We start from the raw sequence: 19,452 nt of genomic DNA on the forward strand, positions 1-19,452 counted from the left end.
CCCAGCTGTTTGAAGTCTCTGATTAGCTAATTGCCCCCTGGTAGTAAGGAGCGGAGCTGAGCTAAGCTAAGCAGAGAAGACTTGATATAAAAAAGTCATTTGTTAGGCACATTCAAGAACTATGAACACAGGCAGTTAACATGGAAGTTTGGAAAGGGAGCATAAGAGGTTTTCCATCTAAGTTCAGCACTAAGTGTGATATCAAGATGGACAGCAATGGAACAGTGGTGGTGGTGACCTGCATCAGATGTGACATGTTCTCTTTCCTTACTGAAGACAGAAGAGACTTCCTGTACACGAAATGTACATTAGTGCCTGTACTTGAGGAAAAAGATTCTTGGATCGGATGGGCAAGTTGAGACACTACTAAGAATCAGAAGTTAAGGACTTCCTAAGCAACCAGGTTCAGGAAACATCAGTACCCCAGGTTCAAGGAAGAATGGAGCTGGCCACAAAGAAATGGGATAGAAAGGAAGTCAGAGAGACGGTCTGGTGGTTCCTAACTACTAGGGGCAGGAGGTCACAGTGGCATTCTACATGATTAGAGATAGTTGAGGAGAGACTCTGGTCACCAGTGACAAGAGAATCATCAGGAATTCCATGCAACTAGAAGTTTCAAATTGATACCAGGTCCTCAGTGTAGAAACTATGGAAGATACATCTCAAGATCCAGCAGATCTAAGGGAAGGGAGAGATTTACAGGATAGAGTGTTGCCTTCCCAGAACCAGAATACAAAATGCCACTCTTAGCCTGGATAGGCTTCTGAAGTCTATGGGTAAGGAGCCATTGGTGACAGTTCGTATCAGCATTATTGACAGGATATCAGATGACTACACAGAACTCAGATGCATACTGAAGAAAATAATATCCAAACAATTTTCTCTGAGATTCTTCCTATCCCACAAGCAAAGGAAGACAGAAGGCAGAAGATTTGATTAGGTACATAGTGTAAGATGCAGGGCTTTTGTTTTGTGTAACTTTGGTCTATCTTCTATAGTTTCAATGGCATCCACCTCAGTAGCAAGGGACCAATCTTCCTGTGGACAGGCTGGCTAGAGTAGTTTGGAGGGGGTTAAAATAATAGCAAAAGGAAAGGGTTAAAAGAAGGAAGATATGAGCACTCAGCACAAAATCAAGATGTTGAAGAACAAAACAAAAAAAAAGGAGAAGAAGAGAAGAAATTTTTTTAATTTCCTATATACTAATGTTAGATGCCTGGGTAACAAATAAGAGGAATAAGAATTGGAATTGCTCATTTATGACCATAAATCTGATCTAGTTGCTATAACTGAAACTGGTGGTATGTTTCACACAATTGGAATATTTAAAATCAATTATAATAACCTATTTAGGAAGGGATGAGTGGGCAAAAGAGGGGGAGTGGCACTCTGTCAAAAATGGTATTCTGAGTCATGGATAACCTTGAAGAATATGATCTTGATCGTTTATGGATCCATGCCCTAACAGATAAAGCACAAGATGGGTTACTAGTTGCTGTCTGCTACCGACCACCAAATTGCACTAGAGAAAAGGATGCCCACATGCTTACTCACCTATCTACAATGTGTAGGGAAAAAGAAAAAAATCTCTGATTATGGGGGACTTCAATTGAGAGAGACATGCTGGAGTTCTCATGCTGCCAGTACTAAAACATCCTTCGAATTTCTAAACATTATAGGTGATGGTTTCCTAACTCAAAAAGTGTTTCATCTAATTCTGTATTAGACTTTATTAGACTTTGTCTGGACAGATGAAGACAAACTGATCACAGAACTTAAATTTAAAGTTAACTTAGGTACAAGTGATAATGACTTGATCACATTTACAATGTACAAACAGAACAAAGTCTAGACCAGTTCACAGTGCTGAAAACAGTTATGAGCCAAATCAGCTAGGAGAAGAATTAAATCAGAAAAATGTGAATAATTATTAGGAATCATTTAGGAACACTAGATACCCCAAAAGCCAGAATCCCACAACTGAGGAAGAAGGCTATGCTGGTGGGGAAAATAATGGTTTAGAGGAAAAGTTAAGGCAGCTGTACAAAATAATATATATAAGAAAGGGGAAGTTGATAGGACTGAATATAAATCAGAAAATAAAAATTGTAGAAAATTGATAAGGGAAGCCAAGAGGTACTAGGAGAAATCTATGGCTGGCAGAGTTGCGGATGATGAGAAGGAGTTTTAAAAATATATTTTAACAAAAATAATCCTGGCAATGGTATTGGTTCTTTTCAGATGGAAATGATAAAATAATCAATAATATTGCAGAAAAGGAAGAGGTGTTCAATATTTTTTTTCTGTTCTGTATTTGGGAGAAAACAGATGATGCAGTCTCATCCTATGGTGATGATAATACTCTTTGCATTCCACTAGTATCTGTGGAGGATGCTAAATAGAAGTTACTAAAGACAGACTTCTTTAAAATCAGCAGGTCTAGATAACTTGTATCCAAATGATTTAAAAGAACTGACTGAGATGCTCATTGGACCATTAATGTTGATTTTCAATAGGTCTTATAGCCCTGGGGACATTCCACAAAACTGGAAGAAAGCTAATTTGTCATTTTTTAAAAAGGATAAATGGAGTGATGTGGGTAATTATAGGTCTGTCAGCCTGACCTCGATCTCAGGCAAGATAATAGAGTGTCTGATATGGGACTTGATTAATAATGAACTAAAGGACAGTAATGTAATTAATGCAAATCAACATGCATTTCTGGAAAACAGATACTGTTAACCTCATTTGATGTCTTTTTTGATATTACAATTTTGGTTGACAAAGGTAATAGTGTTGACTTAATATACTTAGACTTGTGTACAGCATTTGATTTGGTGCTGCATGCCATTTTGTTTAAAAAACTAGAGTGATATATAATTAATATGGTACACATTAAATAGAATAAAAACTGGCTGACAGGTCTCAAAAAGTAACTGTAAACCAGGAATAGCCATTGAATGGTCTGTTTCCAGTGGGATCCTGCAGGGATTGGTTCTTGACCCTATGCTATTTAATATCTTTATTAATGAACTAGAAGAAAACATAAAATCATCACTGATAAAGTTCACAGATGACACTAAAACTGGGAAGTGGGAAATAATGAAGAGGACTGATTCAGTGGGCTCTGGGTCTCATGGTAAACTGGGTGCAAGCAAACAATATGTGTTTAATATAGCTAAAGATAAATTATATATCTGAGAACAAAGAATATAGGTCATATTTACAGGATGGGAGACTGCATCCAGGGAAGCAGGGACTTTGAAAAAGATTAGGAAGTGGAGATGTAGCTGAACATGAGCTCCCAGTGTGATTCTGTGGCCAAAAGAGCTAATGCAATCCTGGGATACATCAACAGAGAAATCTTGTGTAGGAGTAGAGTTGTTACATGTATGACCACTGCTGGAACACTGTCCAGTTCTAGTGCCCACATTTCAAGAAGGATGTTGAAAATTTAGAGAGGGTTCATGGGGATGATTAAAGGATTAGAAAACATGTCTTATGGTGATAGACTCAAGAAGGTCAATCTATTTAGTTTACCAAAGAGAAAGTTAACGTGTGACTCCATTACAGTCTATAACAGGGATCGGCAACCTTTGGCACGCGGCACGCCAAGATAAGCACCCTGGTGGGCCGGGCCGGTTTGTTTCCCTTCTGTGTCTGTAGGTTCGGCAAATTGCGGCTCCCACTGGCCACGGTTCACCATCCCATGCCAATGGGGGCTGTGGGAAATGGTGCAGGCCAAGGGATGTGCTGACCGCCACTTCCCAATGCCCCCATTGGCCTGGAGTGGCGAACCACGGCCACTGGGAACTGTGATCGGCCAAATCTGCCAGACATGGCAGGTAAACAAACAGGCGGGCCGCAGGCCGAAGGTTGGCGAACCGCGGGCCGAAGGTTGCCGATCCCTGGTCTATAATTACCTACAGGGAAAACAAATATTTAATAATAGGCCCTTCAGTCTAGCAGAGAAAGGTATAGCATGATCCAATAGATGGAAGTTGAAGCTCAACAAATTCAGACTTGGAAGTAAGTTGCAAATTTTTAATGGTGAGAGTAATTAATTATTGGAATAATTTACCAAGTTATGGTGGAGTGTCCATCAGAGACAATTTTTAAATCAGGATTGGATATTTTCCTAGAAGATATGCTCTCAGAATTATTTTGGGGAAGTTCAGTGGCCTTTGCTATTCAAGAATTCTGCCTAAATGATCACAGTGGTCCCTTCCAACCTTAGAGTCTATTAATCTACACGAAAACCAGTCCAGTTGTAACTGAGAAATGGAATCCAAATTAAGTTTTAGTCTCAAGAAATGATTACATATTTTCTTTTTTTGAAGGATATAGGAAAACGGACACAGTAAGCCAAAATCTGTTCTGTTCTATTAGTGTTACCCTTTGATTTAGGGGGGTTGTGCATTTATAACCAAAAGGAGAATTTGCATTACATTGCATGATTTAAAGTTAAGTTCCTATCCTGCAAACACACACATGGTTCATTGTACTCACATGAGTAGTCCCACTGACTTAAATAGTATTACTCACATGAGTAGTTTTAAGCACAGACCCGAGTGTTTGTAGGATTGGTCCCCATGTCATTAACATTCCTGCAGTTTCCTATAATTGAGAGAAAATGTATTACTACATTACCTTTTTTACAGCAGTCAACACTTTTTGTAAATGAACATTTTGCATGTTACTACACAATAATATCTGATATTATGCTGTTCTCTCCCCCCACACATCCTGTAGTTACAGTAGAAATAAACTGCAATATCTTGGCTATTGTTGTGTGTAGTAACTTTTGATAAGTGATGGCTTATCAGTGGTGAGACCTGCGCATTGTTCATAATATTTTACTTTACCGGGTACTTTCATACTGTGCGCATTTTTGAAAGAAATGACTTTCAGATATTTACCTGTTAAAGTTTCATTTCTTTCTCTTACTTTTCTTTACCATAATTGCTGCTTATGAAAGGTATTTGTATATAACCTTTAGGATAGCAGTAACTCCTGAGGTATTTTATACCCCCAGGACTGGTCACTTCCTAGAGCATGAGCCTTGGCCTCCTCTCTGTAGCAGACACTATAATAAGGAGGAACATCTGGATCTGGAGACTGCATCCATTGCTTCCCCTTTACTGAACAAAACTCTCTTCTCCTATCCTGCTGTGTGCGCCTTGCCCTACTCCTTCCATGCTCCCAGATTGTTTTTCCTGTCTCATGTCAGGAAACAGCAGAGAGCAAGGCTTTACTGGCTGCTGAGCAAGAACTCCATGTTGAAAAGGCTAGCTAGAAAGTAGGCAATGTGGTTGGGGAACATGAGACTCTCTGCCTGCTTGGGTAGGGCCATAACATGTGTGCTTTAGGGGCATGGAGAGAGGTCATGGGTTTGTTTCAAGAGAGGGGAGGACATAGGGAGGGAGGTGAGGGTTTCAAGAAGAGGGGAGATGCATTACCTTAGAATTACCTTAGAATTCAAAGTGGGGGAATACTTCCCCTTAAGCTTATGGCTCCCTTTTTTTTCCTCCTCCTATTCAGTCCTGCAGTGAAGTCCTAATATTGTATCTGTGACACCAGAATCATTACCCCAAAAAATGGACTGTGAAATCATGAACAAAAGACAAATGAGCCTGTGTCAAAGTGAGAAGCTGAGCTAGGAGAAATCTCTAATTCAAACACACGATCACAAGCTATGTGTGAATGACTACCACAGCCCTTACTGCTCAGCTATGTGCAATCATCCCTTTAAGCATAATGGAGATTCTCTGATAGTTCAGTTGGGTAGGGATAGTCTGTGCTTTTGGGGACGGAAAAATCTGAATTTGGCCCCCAAGATGTTTCAAGGGACCATGGTGTGCAGCATGTTGATAACAATTGACAGCTGTGAAGTCCTGTTTGGCCACTGTTTTTTTACCATAAAACAACAAACTTTGTAATACCAATTCAAGGCATGTAGAAAAGGGCTGTCCAAGTAAATTTCCTGGTCTACATTCTAATTTAATTGTAATTCAAAGCATTTCTTTACATTACAGCTACTGCTAAAGGTCATTAATTAGTGGTGTCATCTCTCATGACTTGATCATAACTCTTGGGATATCTATTAAATATAAAGGGAAAAAAGAAAAAAATGGTCTTATTTGTAAAACTGATACAGAAAAAATGCTTTGTGTTTTATATTTTATTAAGATTTAGTGATATGCTGCAAAAACGTATAGCAGTTGATGGATATTGTTTGGAAGCAAACTTTATAAATTAGAAAATAAGGTGCTTAATGTGCTTTAGAAACCAGTTAAAAAATATAGGTTTTGTGAGTTTCACTTGGTTTGTGAAGTTTCATGGGAGAAAATGTTGTTTGGTTAGAGGACTGGGCGTCAGGATTTATGCAAATTGTATTGTTTTGTGATATCTGGTTAATTATCTGACATCTCTGCATCAGTTTACCTGCCAGAAAATGGTGTACAATAGAAATTGTTCAAATGTTTTGGCCTCATGGATAGTCTGTCCATCCAGTTAAGAATCCATCCCAAGGGTTTTTTCCTTAGGTAAACTGTAGTATTGCTGGGCTGGAGCAAGATAGAATGTAACTTCTAAGATGCACATAGCTCCATTACAGAGCTTTTAAACTCAGCAAGGATTGCAAAAATTGTTAGAGGCTATCTCAATCTTCTAACCTCTGCCTTAATCCATGGGAAAATATTGCCAGAAAGGCATGTTTACCTTTTGGAACATGATTTTCAGAGAATTATGCATACTTGATGCATACTGAAGTTAAGGCCTGGCAGAGCACAATCTATCTTGGAAAATCTGGCTGATAACATTTTAAAATAAAGTATACAAAGTTGCTCAAATTTCACTTTCTTGCCTTTCCTGTTCTAATTTGTAGTGGTTTCCTTCAGCCACCTATTGGCTGCTCTGCAGCCAAGAATAGCTGAAAGGCAGAGTGCTCCAGGCATAAACCCCCTCATATCGCCAGCATGTTATGATGCTGGAGGCTTCAGTTTTGAGTAGTATGGGGCTCCCTAGGCCATAGGGAATTTCCCTGTGGAGTAACATGAAGAGATTGGAACTTGACCCAAAATTTAGGCAGAAGAGTTCATTGCATTGTGGTTACCCCATTAAATGATGAGTTTCAAACCTGACTGGCCACAGACTTTGGCTGCTGAATTTATCACCTTAAAATGGCCATACAACAGAGTTATCATCTATGGTTTATTTGTAACAGCAATGGCCACAATTATTAAATAGAAGTTAAATAAATATTAAAACATATATATTAAAACAGCACCTTCTCTCATAACCCTAGAGCTCCTGTAAGCAAACCTGATGCTTAAGGTAAATGACACTGGATACAATGACAGGGTTTTATGAGATTAACACCCCTAATCCCTGGTTAGCTAAAAGTGATCATCTGTAGCTATGGATATTTACAGAAAGCTGCCACCTTAGGTCCAAGGCCTCAGGGAAGTAATGTAGCACTTTGTTTAAAAAAAGAAAAAAGAAATGGGATCTGTTGTTCTCTAACTCATATGCTTTTGAACTCAGTTTAACTTTACCAGTTACTATGGGTTTGTCTACACTTAAAGCTCTGCAGTGGTGCCGCTGCAGTGCTTCAGTGAAGAGATTACCTATGACGATGGGAGGGCTTTTTCTGTCAATGTAGGTACTCCCTGGGAGGCAGTAGCTAGGTCAAAAGGAGAATTCTCCCATAAATCTAACTCTGTCTACATCAGGGGTTAAATCAGTTTAACTGTGACAATCAGGGGCATACATTTTTCACACCCCTGAGCAGAATAGTTATTGCTACACTAGGAAATTAGGTTGGTATGAGAGAACTTTGTTTGCTTTGAAGAGTATTAAAAGAGATTGAGAACAACAATGGCTCAAGAAACATTATCTGATAAATAGGCATTGAGTTGAGAGTGACCAAATGGCAAATCTACATTTAAATGACAGAGTGGTGAAAGGTGACAGGCTTATGAGTCTTTAAAGAGATGTTAAATGTGAATGACTATCTTTGTAGTTTAAACTTAATTCCCTTTTTCTACCACCCACTTTTCCCCCCTTCCAAAAGAGAGAGAGAGAGTCAAGAAATATATTCATATTCAACAAATACAAAAGTAAGTTGAATTCCAGTAAAGTGCCTAAAACCTTTTCACAACCGTGGGCTGCCTCAGAGGTCTAACCTTGAGAGTGCAAAATCCGCTTGTGAAAAGTAGTACTGTTGTTGGAAGGGACAGCAGTGAGCTTGTGAATCAGCTTCAGTTCTTTTGATTTTTTTAAAGATAAAGACTTTGATCCAATGCCTAAACAGTGATGCCTGGGTTAGCATTCCAGATATCCAACCGGACAGGCTTGTGCTCCTGACAGAGAAAGGGGAGGGAGAGAAACATTTGAGTTCAGCCACCCTTAACTGATCAATTCTGTATTTGCTGCAGAGTTGAAATTGGTATGGTGGATTTCAGGGGACATGGATATTTCAATCAGAGAGCTCAAAAAAGTATAATGAAGGTGTCACAGAGTCACGGGGTGATGCTCTGGAACTGCTCCCCACAAAGCCAGTCAGGACTTTGGGGAGCCTCCTCTCCCTAGGAGCAGACTGTCTTCAGGGCAAGAAGCTCACACGGCTTCACCTTCCTGGGTCTGACCTTGGAGCATTCAGCATATGCCCCTCCGTGCACTTCCCACAGCGAGTCCGCCCAGGCAGTGTCCTGGGGAAGCCAGAAGGTTCTGCACGCACCCCCACTTCGCTTCGCAGTGAGACGTGACTCTTAGCCAGCCAGTAAAACAGAGGTTTATTAGATTACAGGAACACGGTCTAAAACAGAGCTTGTAGGTACAGAGAACTGGACCCCTCATCCGGGTCCATTCTGGGGCCCAGCAAGGCAGACAACCCTGTCTGCCCTCATTTCCTGTCCCCAGCCAGCTCCAAACTGCAACCCCCCCATCCAGCCCCTCCTTTCTGGCCTTTGTCTCTTTTCTGGGCCAGGAGGTCACCTGATCTCTTTGTTCACCTTTAGCCATCCCCTTGCAAGGGGGAGAAGGGCCCCAGCCATTTGTTGCTAGGATACAAAGTGTCCGCAATTTATGCACACTGGAGACTTAGGGGAAACTGAGGCACCCACACAGTATTCAGAGGAAACATTAAGAACAGTCCCACTTTGTCACAGAAGGCAAAGTGGCTAAATAATTATCTAAAATACTGCTGCCATAGGTCAGCTGACAAGTGAGCAGATTTAGCAGGAAACACACACACATCCATGTGCATAGTGCCAACTTGATGTGGGGGCAGGAGTGGTGTTTTTGACAAATTGGATAGAACGAAGATTATAGAGTCGTGTCAAATGTACTTCAAATCAATGACAGCCCATAATATCTATTAAAAACGCTAATACAAATTATGGTTAAAAAGTAAAGGAACATAGAATTTCTGGATGACTACAAAAGTGAAAGTAAGGCTTTTCTATGGACATATATTGCTGATATTGAAAAAAAAAATCACTTGTTATTTTTCTGTTTTTAACTCATGTTTCTGTTGGTCAGAGATCAGTAAAGGCAAGACGTATTTACAATAATAATAATAATTAATGTGGATTCTGTCATTTAAGCTGTAGATGAATAATTTGAATAACATAACCATCAGTTTAGCTGCATGATTTGACATTTGAGCTTTGCTCTTTCAAAAGAAAATAATTTACATGAAGATAGTATGTTAGGGATCAATCCTGCAAGTTGATAAGCACCTTTGTACCAGGTGCCAAAAACCTTCAGTTCTCACTGACTTTGCTCATATAGCACCTTGGAAGAGATTTATAGAAACTTACAGAATCAGACCTTTCTGCATATCTTGAAAATGCCTAAATATAAGTCTAACTGCTCTAAGGTAGTACTAGGGGAGACTAAAAATGGAAGAACACTTTTGTGAACAATCTTGACACTTGTAAACTATTTCCATTTCACAGATTTCAAGAACTGACCCATTTTCCGACTTTGCTTAAAAGTGTCATTGATCTTTTTATTAATGTTCTAATTGACATTTTTGTCAAAATTGTATTGAAAATCATTATCAAACATCTTTGCTTTCTGAAAATTGTGGTTTCAGTAAACAAATACGTTCTCATACACAATTTTCATTAAAATGATTATTAAACATCTATAAAATTGTCATGGATTTTTTTCTGAAAAACAGAAAATTTCTATGATGTTGATAAATGTTTGTGGAAAAGTTTGAAAAAGACAAATATTTTTGGTCACAAAAATTTATGACAAGCTCTAAATAGTACCTTGAGTATGAAAAATGCTATTTATGTGATGTATTTATTTTACAGTTAGAAAACAACGTACTCATCATAACATCTGGAAGTACATTATTTAATTAAAAATGCACACAAATTAAGAGATCTTAGCTGGCATAGGTAAAAAATCAAACACTATTGTATAATATGTAATATTCAGAATAATTATATTTGTATACTTTTTTCCCCCCCAGCACCACTAACAGATAAACCACCAAAGCTTTTGCACCCTTTGGAAAGTAAGCTGATGATTCAGGAGACCCAGCTAGGTAAGTAGCAATCATGTCATGCTGTTCAGTAAATTGTGCTGATGTCATCCTTTGTGTTAATGGTTGATGATGATATTAAAGTTTACCTGAAAGACATGAAAGAACATTAGTGTTTTGCCACCACTATGCCTGGGTTCAATAAAAAATGTGTTGCACAATTGCCATAAGAATATTATTATTATGAATAATAATCATTGGTTAATGAACACTTATAACATGTGTATTACAGGATTCTCAATGTATGGACAATGTTAGTAGAGTTTGGTGTATCATCCTAATATTGATCTCTGAGTCACAGGGATTTAAATCATATCTATGTACTTTTACTTTTACAACATGTTTATCTAATATACATAGTTATGATTCAGTGAGTAATTAAGATTCAGTGTAAAATTATAAGTGCAGAGTTTATTGCACTTTAATCCAATTCCTCTACAAGACTTCTTTTGCTTTGGGGTTTAACTATAAATCCACAATGACATTTTGTAATTATAAATACTTGTGATGCCCACAAATCAGCCAACAGACAGTGAGAATTTAATATAAAAGTGGGAAGTTAATATAAAAGTGTCCAGTTATTCTAATATACCACTATTTAAGAGGGTTTGGAACGAACTATCTTACCCAGGACAATGTAGAGGAATTCATCAGTGGAGTGAGCATCTTTCTTTTTTTCTCAGTCTGACCGGTGTTGGTCTTGGGATGTAACATGCAGTTTAGAATTATGGTGTGCGGTGTCTAAAGGCAAACAAATTGTCCAATGGGTTGATGGATGTTCTAGCATTTCATCTGTGGACACAAATGGAATTGAGTTTGGTGATTTAGCCTGGATAAGTGGCAGACATTTGTTGACCAAAAATAAAAAAAAAAAGGCAGCACTGAATAATGTTAAGGAGATACTGTTGAGGAGAGATCTAAAATAGGAGAAGTAGAAGTCTTGCAAATCAGGACTGAAGTTCATTGGCAGAGAGTTTTGTACTGTGCTTGTCTGTGCTATGCCTGACACTAGGAGTATTTAGTGCCCCTTCATTTTAATAAATGTAAAAATGGTGAGATTGGGAATTGCTGGTTAAGGGACTTTAAGGTGTTGAAATACATGCACACGCACCCCTACAGTTGTAATGCACTTCCTTGAAGTATTGATTTCTGGAGGCATTGCTTTCATGCATAATGTCACATAAGTACCCATGAGTATATGATATTGTGTATGGTTCTTCTCAGTCCCATGAAAAGCCAGGGGAGTATAGTCCAAAATAACTCTGCAAAACAGCCTTCCTGACTAATGTTGCTTTCAGAAATATCATTGGGGGAAAAAATGATTTTTTTTCTTTTTGTCGCTCTCTTTGCTAAATGTACTATATTGATGAGATTAATTCAAAAAGAGTGTAATTATTAATGGCTAGCTAGTGGCTTTTTGTCTCTGATTTTTAGGATTAATCATATCTTTGATTTCTCAAAGTTCTAAGAAATAGAATGAATAATTTGTGAAGTGCCTGGTTATGGAAAAGGCATTTTTCAAAAGACTAAATAGTTGCGGATGAAAGTGAAAGGATTAACTTGAAAATGTCAATTCCACATACAAATTGGGAGGAGTGACCATAAATTAATCTGAAGTGATAATGGCTTGGCTTGTCTAACCAGCCTACAGGAACTGTATTAATTAATTACTTAAGCACCTATACAAAAAGCATGTGAATGCCGTAAGGGTGCAATGGTGAGATTGAAACTGTGTTGAATGACTATCTTCAAACTGAAGGTCCTTATCCTGCTAAAGTTTAGCATTATTTGACTTAAATCACATGACTAGTCTCATTGACTTCAGGAAGACGATTCAGATATTTAAAATTAAGTAAATACATTACTCATTGGCAGGATTCCAGCCTTAAAAATTCTGCCACTTATCCATTTGACTCCGGTATCACAGAGAGATTGAAACAGCTGACATTCAAGTCTGAATGTCAGAGTCTCTTCCCATGCTGAGAAACCCAGTTGAAATTAATATTGTAGAGCTACAGGCTGTTTTAGGAGAAGCATAGATAGTGGTTGGTTTTCTTTCACTTAAAGAAAAAGATGGGTGAGATGATTTTTGGAGGCAACTGTAAAGGTTGGGGAGCAAAAACATTATTTTTAGGCTGTCCATGTGAAAATATTCATTCTTCCAATTTATATGAGTCAGGCATTTGTAATTCCCGCTATGCTGGATTTATCAGCACGACTGATCTTCTACTTGCACCTTGTTGAGAATGCAGCTGCACAATTCCTCATGGATTTGAGCTACTGTGATTATATTCAGCTCGCTTTTGCATTCTGTACATTGGTTGCATATTAATGGTGAATTCAGTTTAAATTAGCCTTTGATTTGGTTTTTAAAAGTTCTGAATGGGACTGGCCCTGGTTGTATTCAAGACCTCCTCCTTGAGCCCTCGCCTGTTGGGTTTTTGTGCTCACATACCACCTTGTGCTTAAGGGATTCTGCCATTGCCCCTAAAAGTCAGTAAGCAGTGGCGCTTTGGTTGTGGTAGCCCCTATGATGTGGAACTTCATTTCTCCTGAAATCTGTTTCATTTCTTCTCTCTTCACTTTTTAAATTACTATCACGGTTGCTGTTCTATTGTTCTGTTCATATTGTTTTTTGTTTACCCAAATATTTGTAATTTTATGGAATTTGGCATGTTCTTTTTATTAGTTAATGGGAAATAGCTTTTATGATTATTGTTCGGCACCCTGAGTACTTTTAAGTGGGAGAGGTGCTTTTTAAATAGATTATTTTGTATCATTATTAGTGTGTTTTAGAATAACAAGAAAGTGAACATTAATTTGTCTATTAAAATCATATTACGCTTTTGAGGCTGCATTATTTAATTAAAATTCATAGACAACACCCTCACCCCCCAAAAAAATCCCACGCACCTCTAAGAAATCAGAACTGATTTCCCAAACACTCCCGTCAGCTCAGAACTTCCTGAATTCACTGAAATTATCTGTTATACAAACCAAATCCTAGAATTTCAGATTACAGTGGATATTTTTAACATTTCAGATGACTTTTAATGTTGTCATACACTGATTTCTATCCCAAATAATTCAGGCTAAATTGAAAGTCTACTATAAGACTCAGATCCAAAGTTTAACCTGTTCCTCTGTCAATAATAGCTTACAATATTAGCTGGCATTTTTAAATAATTGTCTTGTCTTTTTCTCTCTTATTCTTTAAATAAGCAGGTGTCCCTGTAATGCCTGGTTTTATTCTAAATATAGTGCTCTCCTCTGGAACAGTACAGAACAGATGTATTCACAGTAGACAATTTGTTGAGGATTGGCAAAGCAGCTCATAAAAATTGAAACTTCAGCCACAATTTTGAATAAAAAATTAACTGAAATAGAAAAAGGACAGAAAAAGTTAGTTTTTTTTTTCCTTGTTTTTTTGTAGTTGTTGTTTTTCTCCCACATTATCCATTTGGTGGTCTTACTCAGAACTGTATGTTCAATTGCCAAAATTCTGCAGAAAAAAATGCTATACTTGTAGCATTGTCAGAGAAATTGAAAGCAGGAAATAGTAAAAAAAAATAATGATGAAATAACCTGTTCTTGCATGATTTCCAGCACTCTCTGAACGACCAAAACATTTCAGATAACTGTTTGAGTAAGAAGCCACATTTTTCTTCCTTATCTGAACTAATCTTTTGATTAGTCCATCAGTAAAAATTACTTCTATAGCCCAACAGTTTGTTCTCCCTTGTTGGTCTGAAAAGTATTTTTTCCTATAAAACTGAATTAATGATGAATTGGGGCTCTTTTTCTTTTCTTTTAAAACACACAAAAAGATGCTAACACTGTTTCTAACATATTGTTTCTAAAAGAGAGATGTAAAGAATTCCCAAAGGTCAAGCTTCAGTGGAAGGAGATTAATGGTCCATTTATATCACAATGTATTTTATTAAATCTTCCACAGAAATTGGTCTTGTTAATGAGAAAAGTACTTGTTAACTAGTCTAATCACAAATGATATAAATAAATACATAAATAAAAAGTGCCTCTGTTCTAGTACTCAATTAAAATGAATGAAAACGATTTTCATGCAATGCACCGGAATGACGTAACAATGCTGTTAAAGGGGAAAAAAAATCATCATCATTTTAATATATATTTAAAAGTTACCTTTTATTATTTAACACCTATCATTATTAAAACTGAAGCAATTTTTAAAGGTGCTTATTTTCATAGTGGTTCAATGCTAGTAGCACTCTCTGCTGTTAGTATGAACTCCTCTTAGGGTTGATAACTTTCTACTCACACAAAACCGAACACTCTTGCCCCGCCTCTGCCCTGCCCCTCCCCTGAGGCCCCACCCCTTCTCTGAGGCCTTTCCCCCCACTCACTCCATCTCTGCCTTAGGGAGCATGCCTTAGCCCTGCTGCACCACCAACCGGACTTTTAACAGGCTGGTCAGCAATCCTGACCAGAGCGGCCAGGATCCCTTTTCAAGAGGGTGTTACGGTCAAGAACCAGTCACTGGGCAACCCTAACTCTTCTCAGCCACATTGAGCATGCACTACCAGGTACCTGTGGCCTGGAAACCACAGAAAGAAAGGCAAGACATCAGGAATATGATTTAACTAGATCACAACTTTATTAATAACACATCTGGAAACTATCTGGCAATAACTCATCTGGAAAAGGTCATCCCTCCTATCTGTTCCACCAGGTAGGGGAAGAGAGTATTGTCTCCACATTCTACAGACTTTAGAAGCCACAGTCCCATTCCCCACCTCCTTTAGGAGATGCCTTCTCCTAACCCACTTCCAATTTTGTTGCATCAGGGAAACAGTCCACTTGTTGCATGATTACTTGCACTGGATACCTGTGAACAGGAAGCACCAGCAATTAGCCTTTTATTTCTGAATATTATTATAATATGTATATTATTATTATTATTTAGAATAATAGCAGGTTTTAGCATATTTATGTACTGCTCACCAGAGTTAGTTTTAGAACAAATTACTATAGTAAAAACAGAAAGTGGGAGACAGTTTGGAAATATGGAAATGAATGTTGAAGGTACTCAAACTACCTTATACCCTGAGAAAATCAGAATCTCAGAAATACCTTTTCCCAACCTTAAAATAGTATTTAATTTAAGCAGTAATTACAAAAACTACAATAATTTACTCCTGATTGCACAGTGGTTGTGCTAACTCCAACTTTTTTATTGTCTAATACAGTCCACAGGAAAGACAAAAAAATCTAATTTTCAAAATCTGTATTACCATTTTTGATACTCCATCTGCGTAGAAATGCAGTGGCCGTTCAAAGTGTGAGACATAGGGTTTGATCTTCTTAAAGATCTCATGAAATATCCTTGACACGGCAGTAACACCTTTAACAAAATAGTTGAAAAGGGAACAAAAATGAATATGGGAGATTGGAATCACTAAAGGTCTGTACAGGAGTACAGAATTAGGAGTTAAGAGTATTTCACAGGCTATTTGTAGACCCAAACATCTTTACGCTTGAGCACTAGTCAAGTTGCAGCGTAAACTAAGGTAAATCTTAACCAGCTAAGTAGAGGTAATAGATGGTAACCTGCATCTACATTAAGACAAAGATCATAGGTAGTGTTAAAGGACTTTCCCTTTACCCCCTCCCCTGGTTCTTGTCACACAGACAGAAAGCAGAAGACCAGAAGTCCGAAGTGCAGGCAATGCAATGTTTACTGGAGTTAGTTCCAAACAAGCATATCCATAGTTCTACATGCCGGCAGAGTCTGTTTCCCTGTGTTTCATTCCCAGATCTGACGCTCCAGAGCATTTACCTCATATCCCCCTTTCCAGCTCTGACACCACAGAGCCTTGCCTGTGTCCCAGTTCCCCATTCCCCGCTCCCCATTCCCATTTCTACCTCCTCCTTCTTAGCAGGCCCAAATATACCTGCAATGCACGCCCACAGTCTCACCCCTTTCATATCCCATGGGAGGGGTGAGGAGTGAGGTTGTGCTAAAGTCAAGAACAGGCATTCCTTTGGTCTTATAGTGTTTTATATCTTCCCCTCCCCAATCCCCCCTTGCTCTGCCTGATTGGTTGCTTGACCTGGCCTTGAGATAGAGGTTGAGACAATCTTAAAGTGTGCTCAGTGTCACGGAATTTGGGGGAGACAAGGTCCTGCACCCCCAGCTTCCTGCGATTCACCATGACTCTCAGCCAGACAATAGAACAGAAGGTTTATTAGATGATGGGAACACAGTCCAAACCAGAGCTTGTAGGCATAAACAGGGGCCAGGGGAGGCCAGGAGATCTGTCTGACCTCCCCTCCATTCTCCCAGCCAGCCCCAAAACTGAAACTCTCCAGCCCCTCCTCTCCCTTTGTCTTTTTCCCGGGCCAGGAGGTCACCTGATCTCCAACCCCCCTCTTGGGTTCTCATGTTACATGCTCAGGAATCTTCCCTCAAGGAAAGTTTCCCATCCCCAATGCAGACAGTCCCAGTAAAACTCCCCTCCAAACTTCCCAGGTCAATACTCCCCACTCCCTACTGTGTCACAGGCACCCACCCAGTATTCAGAGAAAACATTAAGAACATTCCCACTTCATTACACTCAGACACTCTCACTATGCCCTGTAACAATTTAACTGCTCTATCCCTTATCTGTTCCCATTGTACTAACAAATCCATCCGACTAGGCAGAAGCAACACACACGTTGTCTTTGTTCACACATATTAGCATAAGAAATAAGCATATCAAAAGAGCAAACCTAAAATTCTATCTCAGGCTGACAAACAAGCCTATATACTAAAAGGTAGGTCAGAGTTAGTTAGTGAACACGTTAGCTAAACTATCCTTCCCTGGTACCTCAACCACCTAATTCTAGTTATGCCCTAAAATGGTATGCTTCACTATACCATGATAAACTGCAGAATTGGAATTAATTTGCAAACTGGACACCATTAAATTAGGCTTGAATAAAGACTGGGAGTGGATGGGTCATTACACAAAGTAAAAACTATTTCCCCATGCTATTTTCCCCCCACTGTTACTCATACCTTCTTGTCAACTGTTGGAAATGGGCCATCCTGATTATCACTCCAATTTTTTTTTCTCCTGCTGATAATAGTCCACCTTAATTGATTACTCTCGTTATAGTTAGTATGGCAACACCCATTTGTTCATGTTATCTGTGTATATATATATCTTCCTACTGTATTTTCCACTGCATGCATCCGATGAAGTGGGGTTTAGCCCACAAAAGCTTATGCTCAAATAAATTTGTTAGTCTCTAAGGTGCCACAAGTACTCCTTATACTTTCTAATGTTTGAGTTTCTATAAATGTATTCATACTGATCTAGTCTTTCCAACATTAACCTCACTTTAATAAAGTGTTTTTTCTGGGAATCTTAACCTGCTGGGAGGAATAAACTATTTTTTTTAATTCATCATGGGTGATTCTTTTCAAGCTTTAATATGTGGTTCATAGGGTCTGAGCAAGCTCTCTCCATTGGTGTAAATTTAATCCTTTGTTAGTCATAAATAGTGCAGCCTGAATGTACTGCAACTTCCTACTTCAGACTGCTAAATGATTTCTTATCAAGATCAACACCTTAATCTTATAAAGATCAATAATAAAGGTAAATTCCCACACAATTTTGAATGGAGGGAAGGGTAGAGAAGCCTGTGAATGAACCTCAAAAGGTTTCAAATTTGAGTTTGGTTTGGTTAAGCATCCAGAAGTTTGGATTCTTATCTGAAGTTTACTTGCATAATCCAAAACTCTGCTATCTCTTATCAGCATAGTAAAACACAATCTGACGCAGCAAACCTTTTGCAAGATTTTTTTAGTTGGAGACTGCAGCATATAGCAAATGATCAAAAGCAAAACCCTAATAAAATATAGAATGCCATATAATATGGAATGCAATTTAGAAGTAGACACATACTATACATGATTAACATCCTTTAAAATGGTACTAATAAAGCCCATAATCTTGTAAATTCCAAACATCAGGAACATGATTGTTCTGCAATCATTTTGCCTTGGTTTTTGGCTTGAAGCTACATTGAGTGTTTCTGAATTATATCTGGATACTTCATCAGGACAAATGTCTAGTGTTGAAACATCTAGAGGCATTACCTGGTAAAATTACAATAATAATAATCATCATCATTAATAATGTTGCATAAATATACTGTGTAAAACCTCAAAGGAATGTGTTAACCAAGAAATCTAAAAATCAAAGTTAAGTTTTGTGTCCCAAATATTTCTGATTAATGACTAGTCACTATTAATTTAGTCTGTAATATCCTGCACTGGAGTTAAAGGTCTCCTGTGAACAGCATTAATCTCCACATGTAAAACTGACCTAAATAGCTTATTTTGGCTATCAGTGAAAGTACAAGTAATTCTTGCTTTTTCCCTTAGGAGCAGTCTGCTCTCCAATTGTACAACAATAACCACTTGCCAGCACTGGAGAGTTGAGATTAGCATCTGTTTGTGAAGTTCAAATTTGGAGTGATTTTACAAACTACAAGATTCTGTAGTTGAACATGCTTTTGTATCCATCAGATGCTTTGTACTACTATTAGGGTTGCTATATATACAAAAGGGTTTCATGTTGGAAAATCCATCTGCAGCTATGGGAATTTTGAATGGTGCTAATTATTTAGTACGTGGCTGGTTTTCACATTTTTGAATTTTGCTATTTTGGTGAAAAGTTTGTTTGGAGCTAAATGTAATTAAAATGTTCCTGAGGCATCCATTTCTAGTTTTCTTCTACAGGATAAATTTTGGTAGCTGGGCAAACTGTAATATTGATATTTTTTAAAGCTTTGTTTACATTTGCTAACGTACATAAAACATTTCATATTATGAACATGAGTTTTATAGTTTCATAGGATTT

General features: G+C 38.1%; 1 protein-coding gene across 2 annotated transcripts in view; it reads left to right on the forward strand.

Moving 5' to 3' along the window:
* IL1RAPL1 (interleukin 1 receptor accessory protein like 1) overlaps positions 1-19,452 on the forward strand; it is a 1,175,651-nt gene that overhangs the window by 912,704 nt on the left and 243,495 nt on the right. For both annotated transcript variants that reach the window (XM_039511406.1, XM_039511397.1), the window contains one exon: positions 10,490-10,564. In XM_039511406.1, coding sequence (XP_039367340.1) covers positions 10,490-10,564 — 75 coding nt within the window. The remainder of the gene's footprint in view (positions 1-10,489; positions 10,565-19,452) is intronic.

Source organism: Mauremys reevesii, linkage group 1 (genome assembly GCF_016161935.1).
Source record: "Mauremys reevesii isolate NIE-2019 linkage group 1, ASM1616193v1, whole genome shotgun sequence".
Classification (NCBI taxonomy): domain Eukaryota; kingdom Metazoa; phylum Chordata; order Testudines; family Geoemydidae; genus Mauremys; species Mauremys reevesii.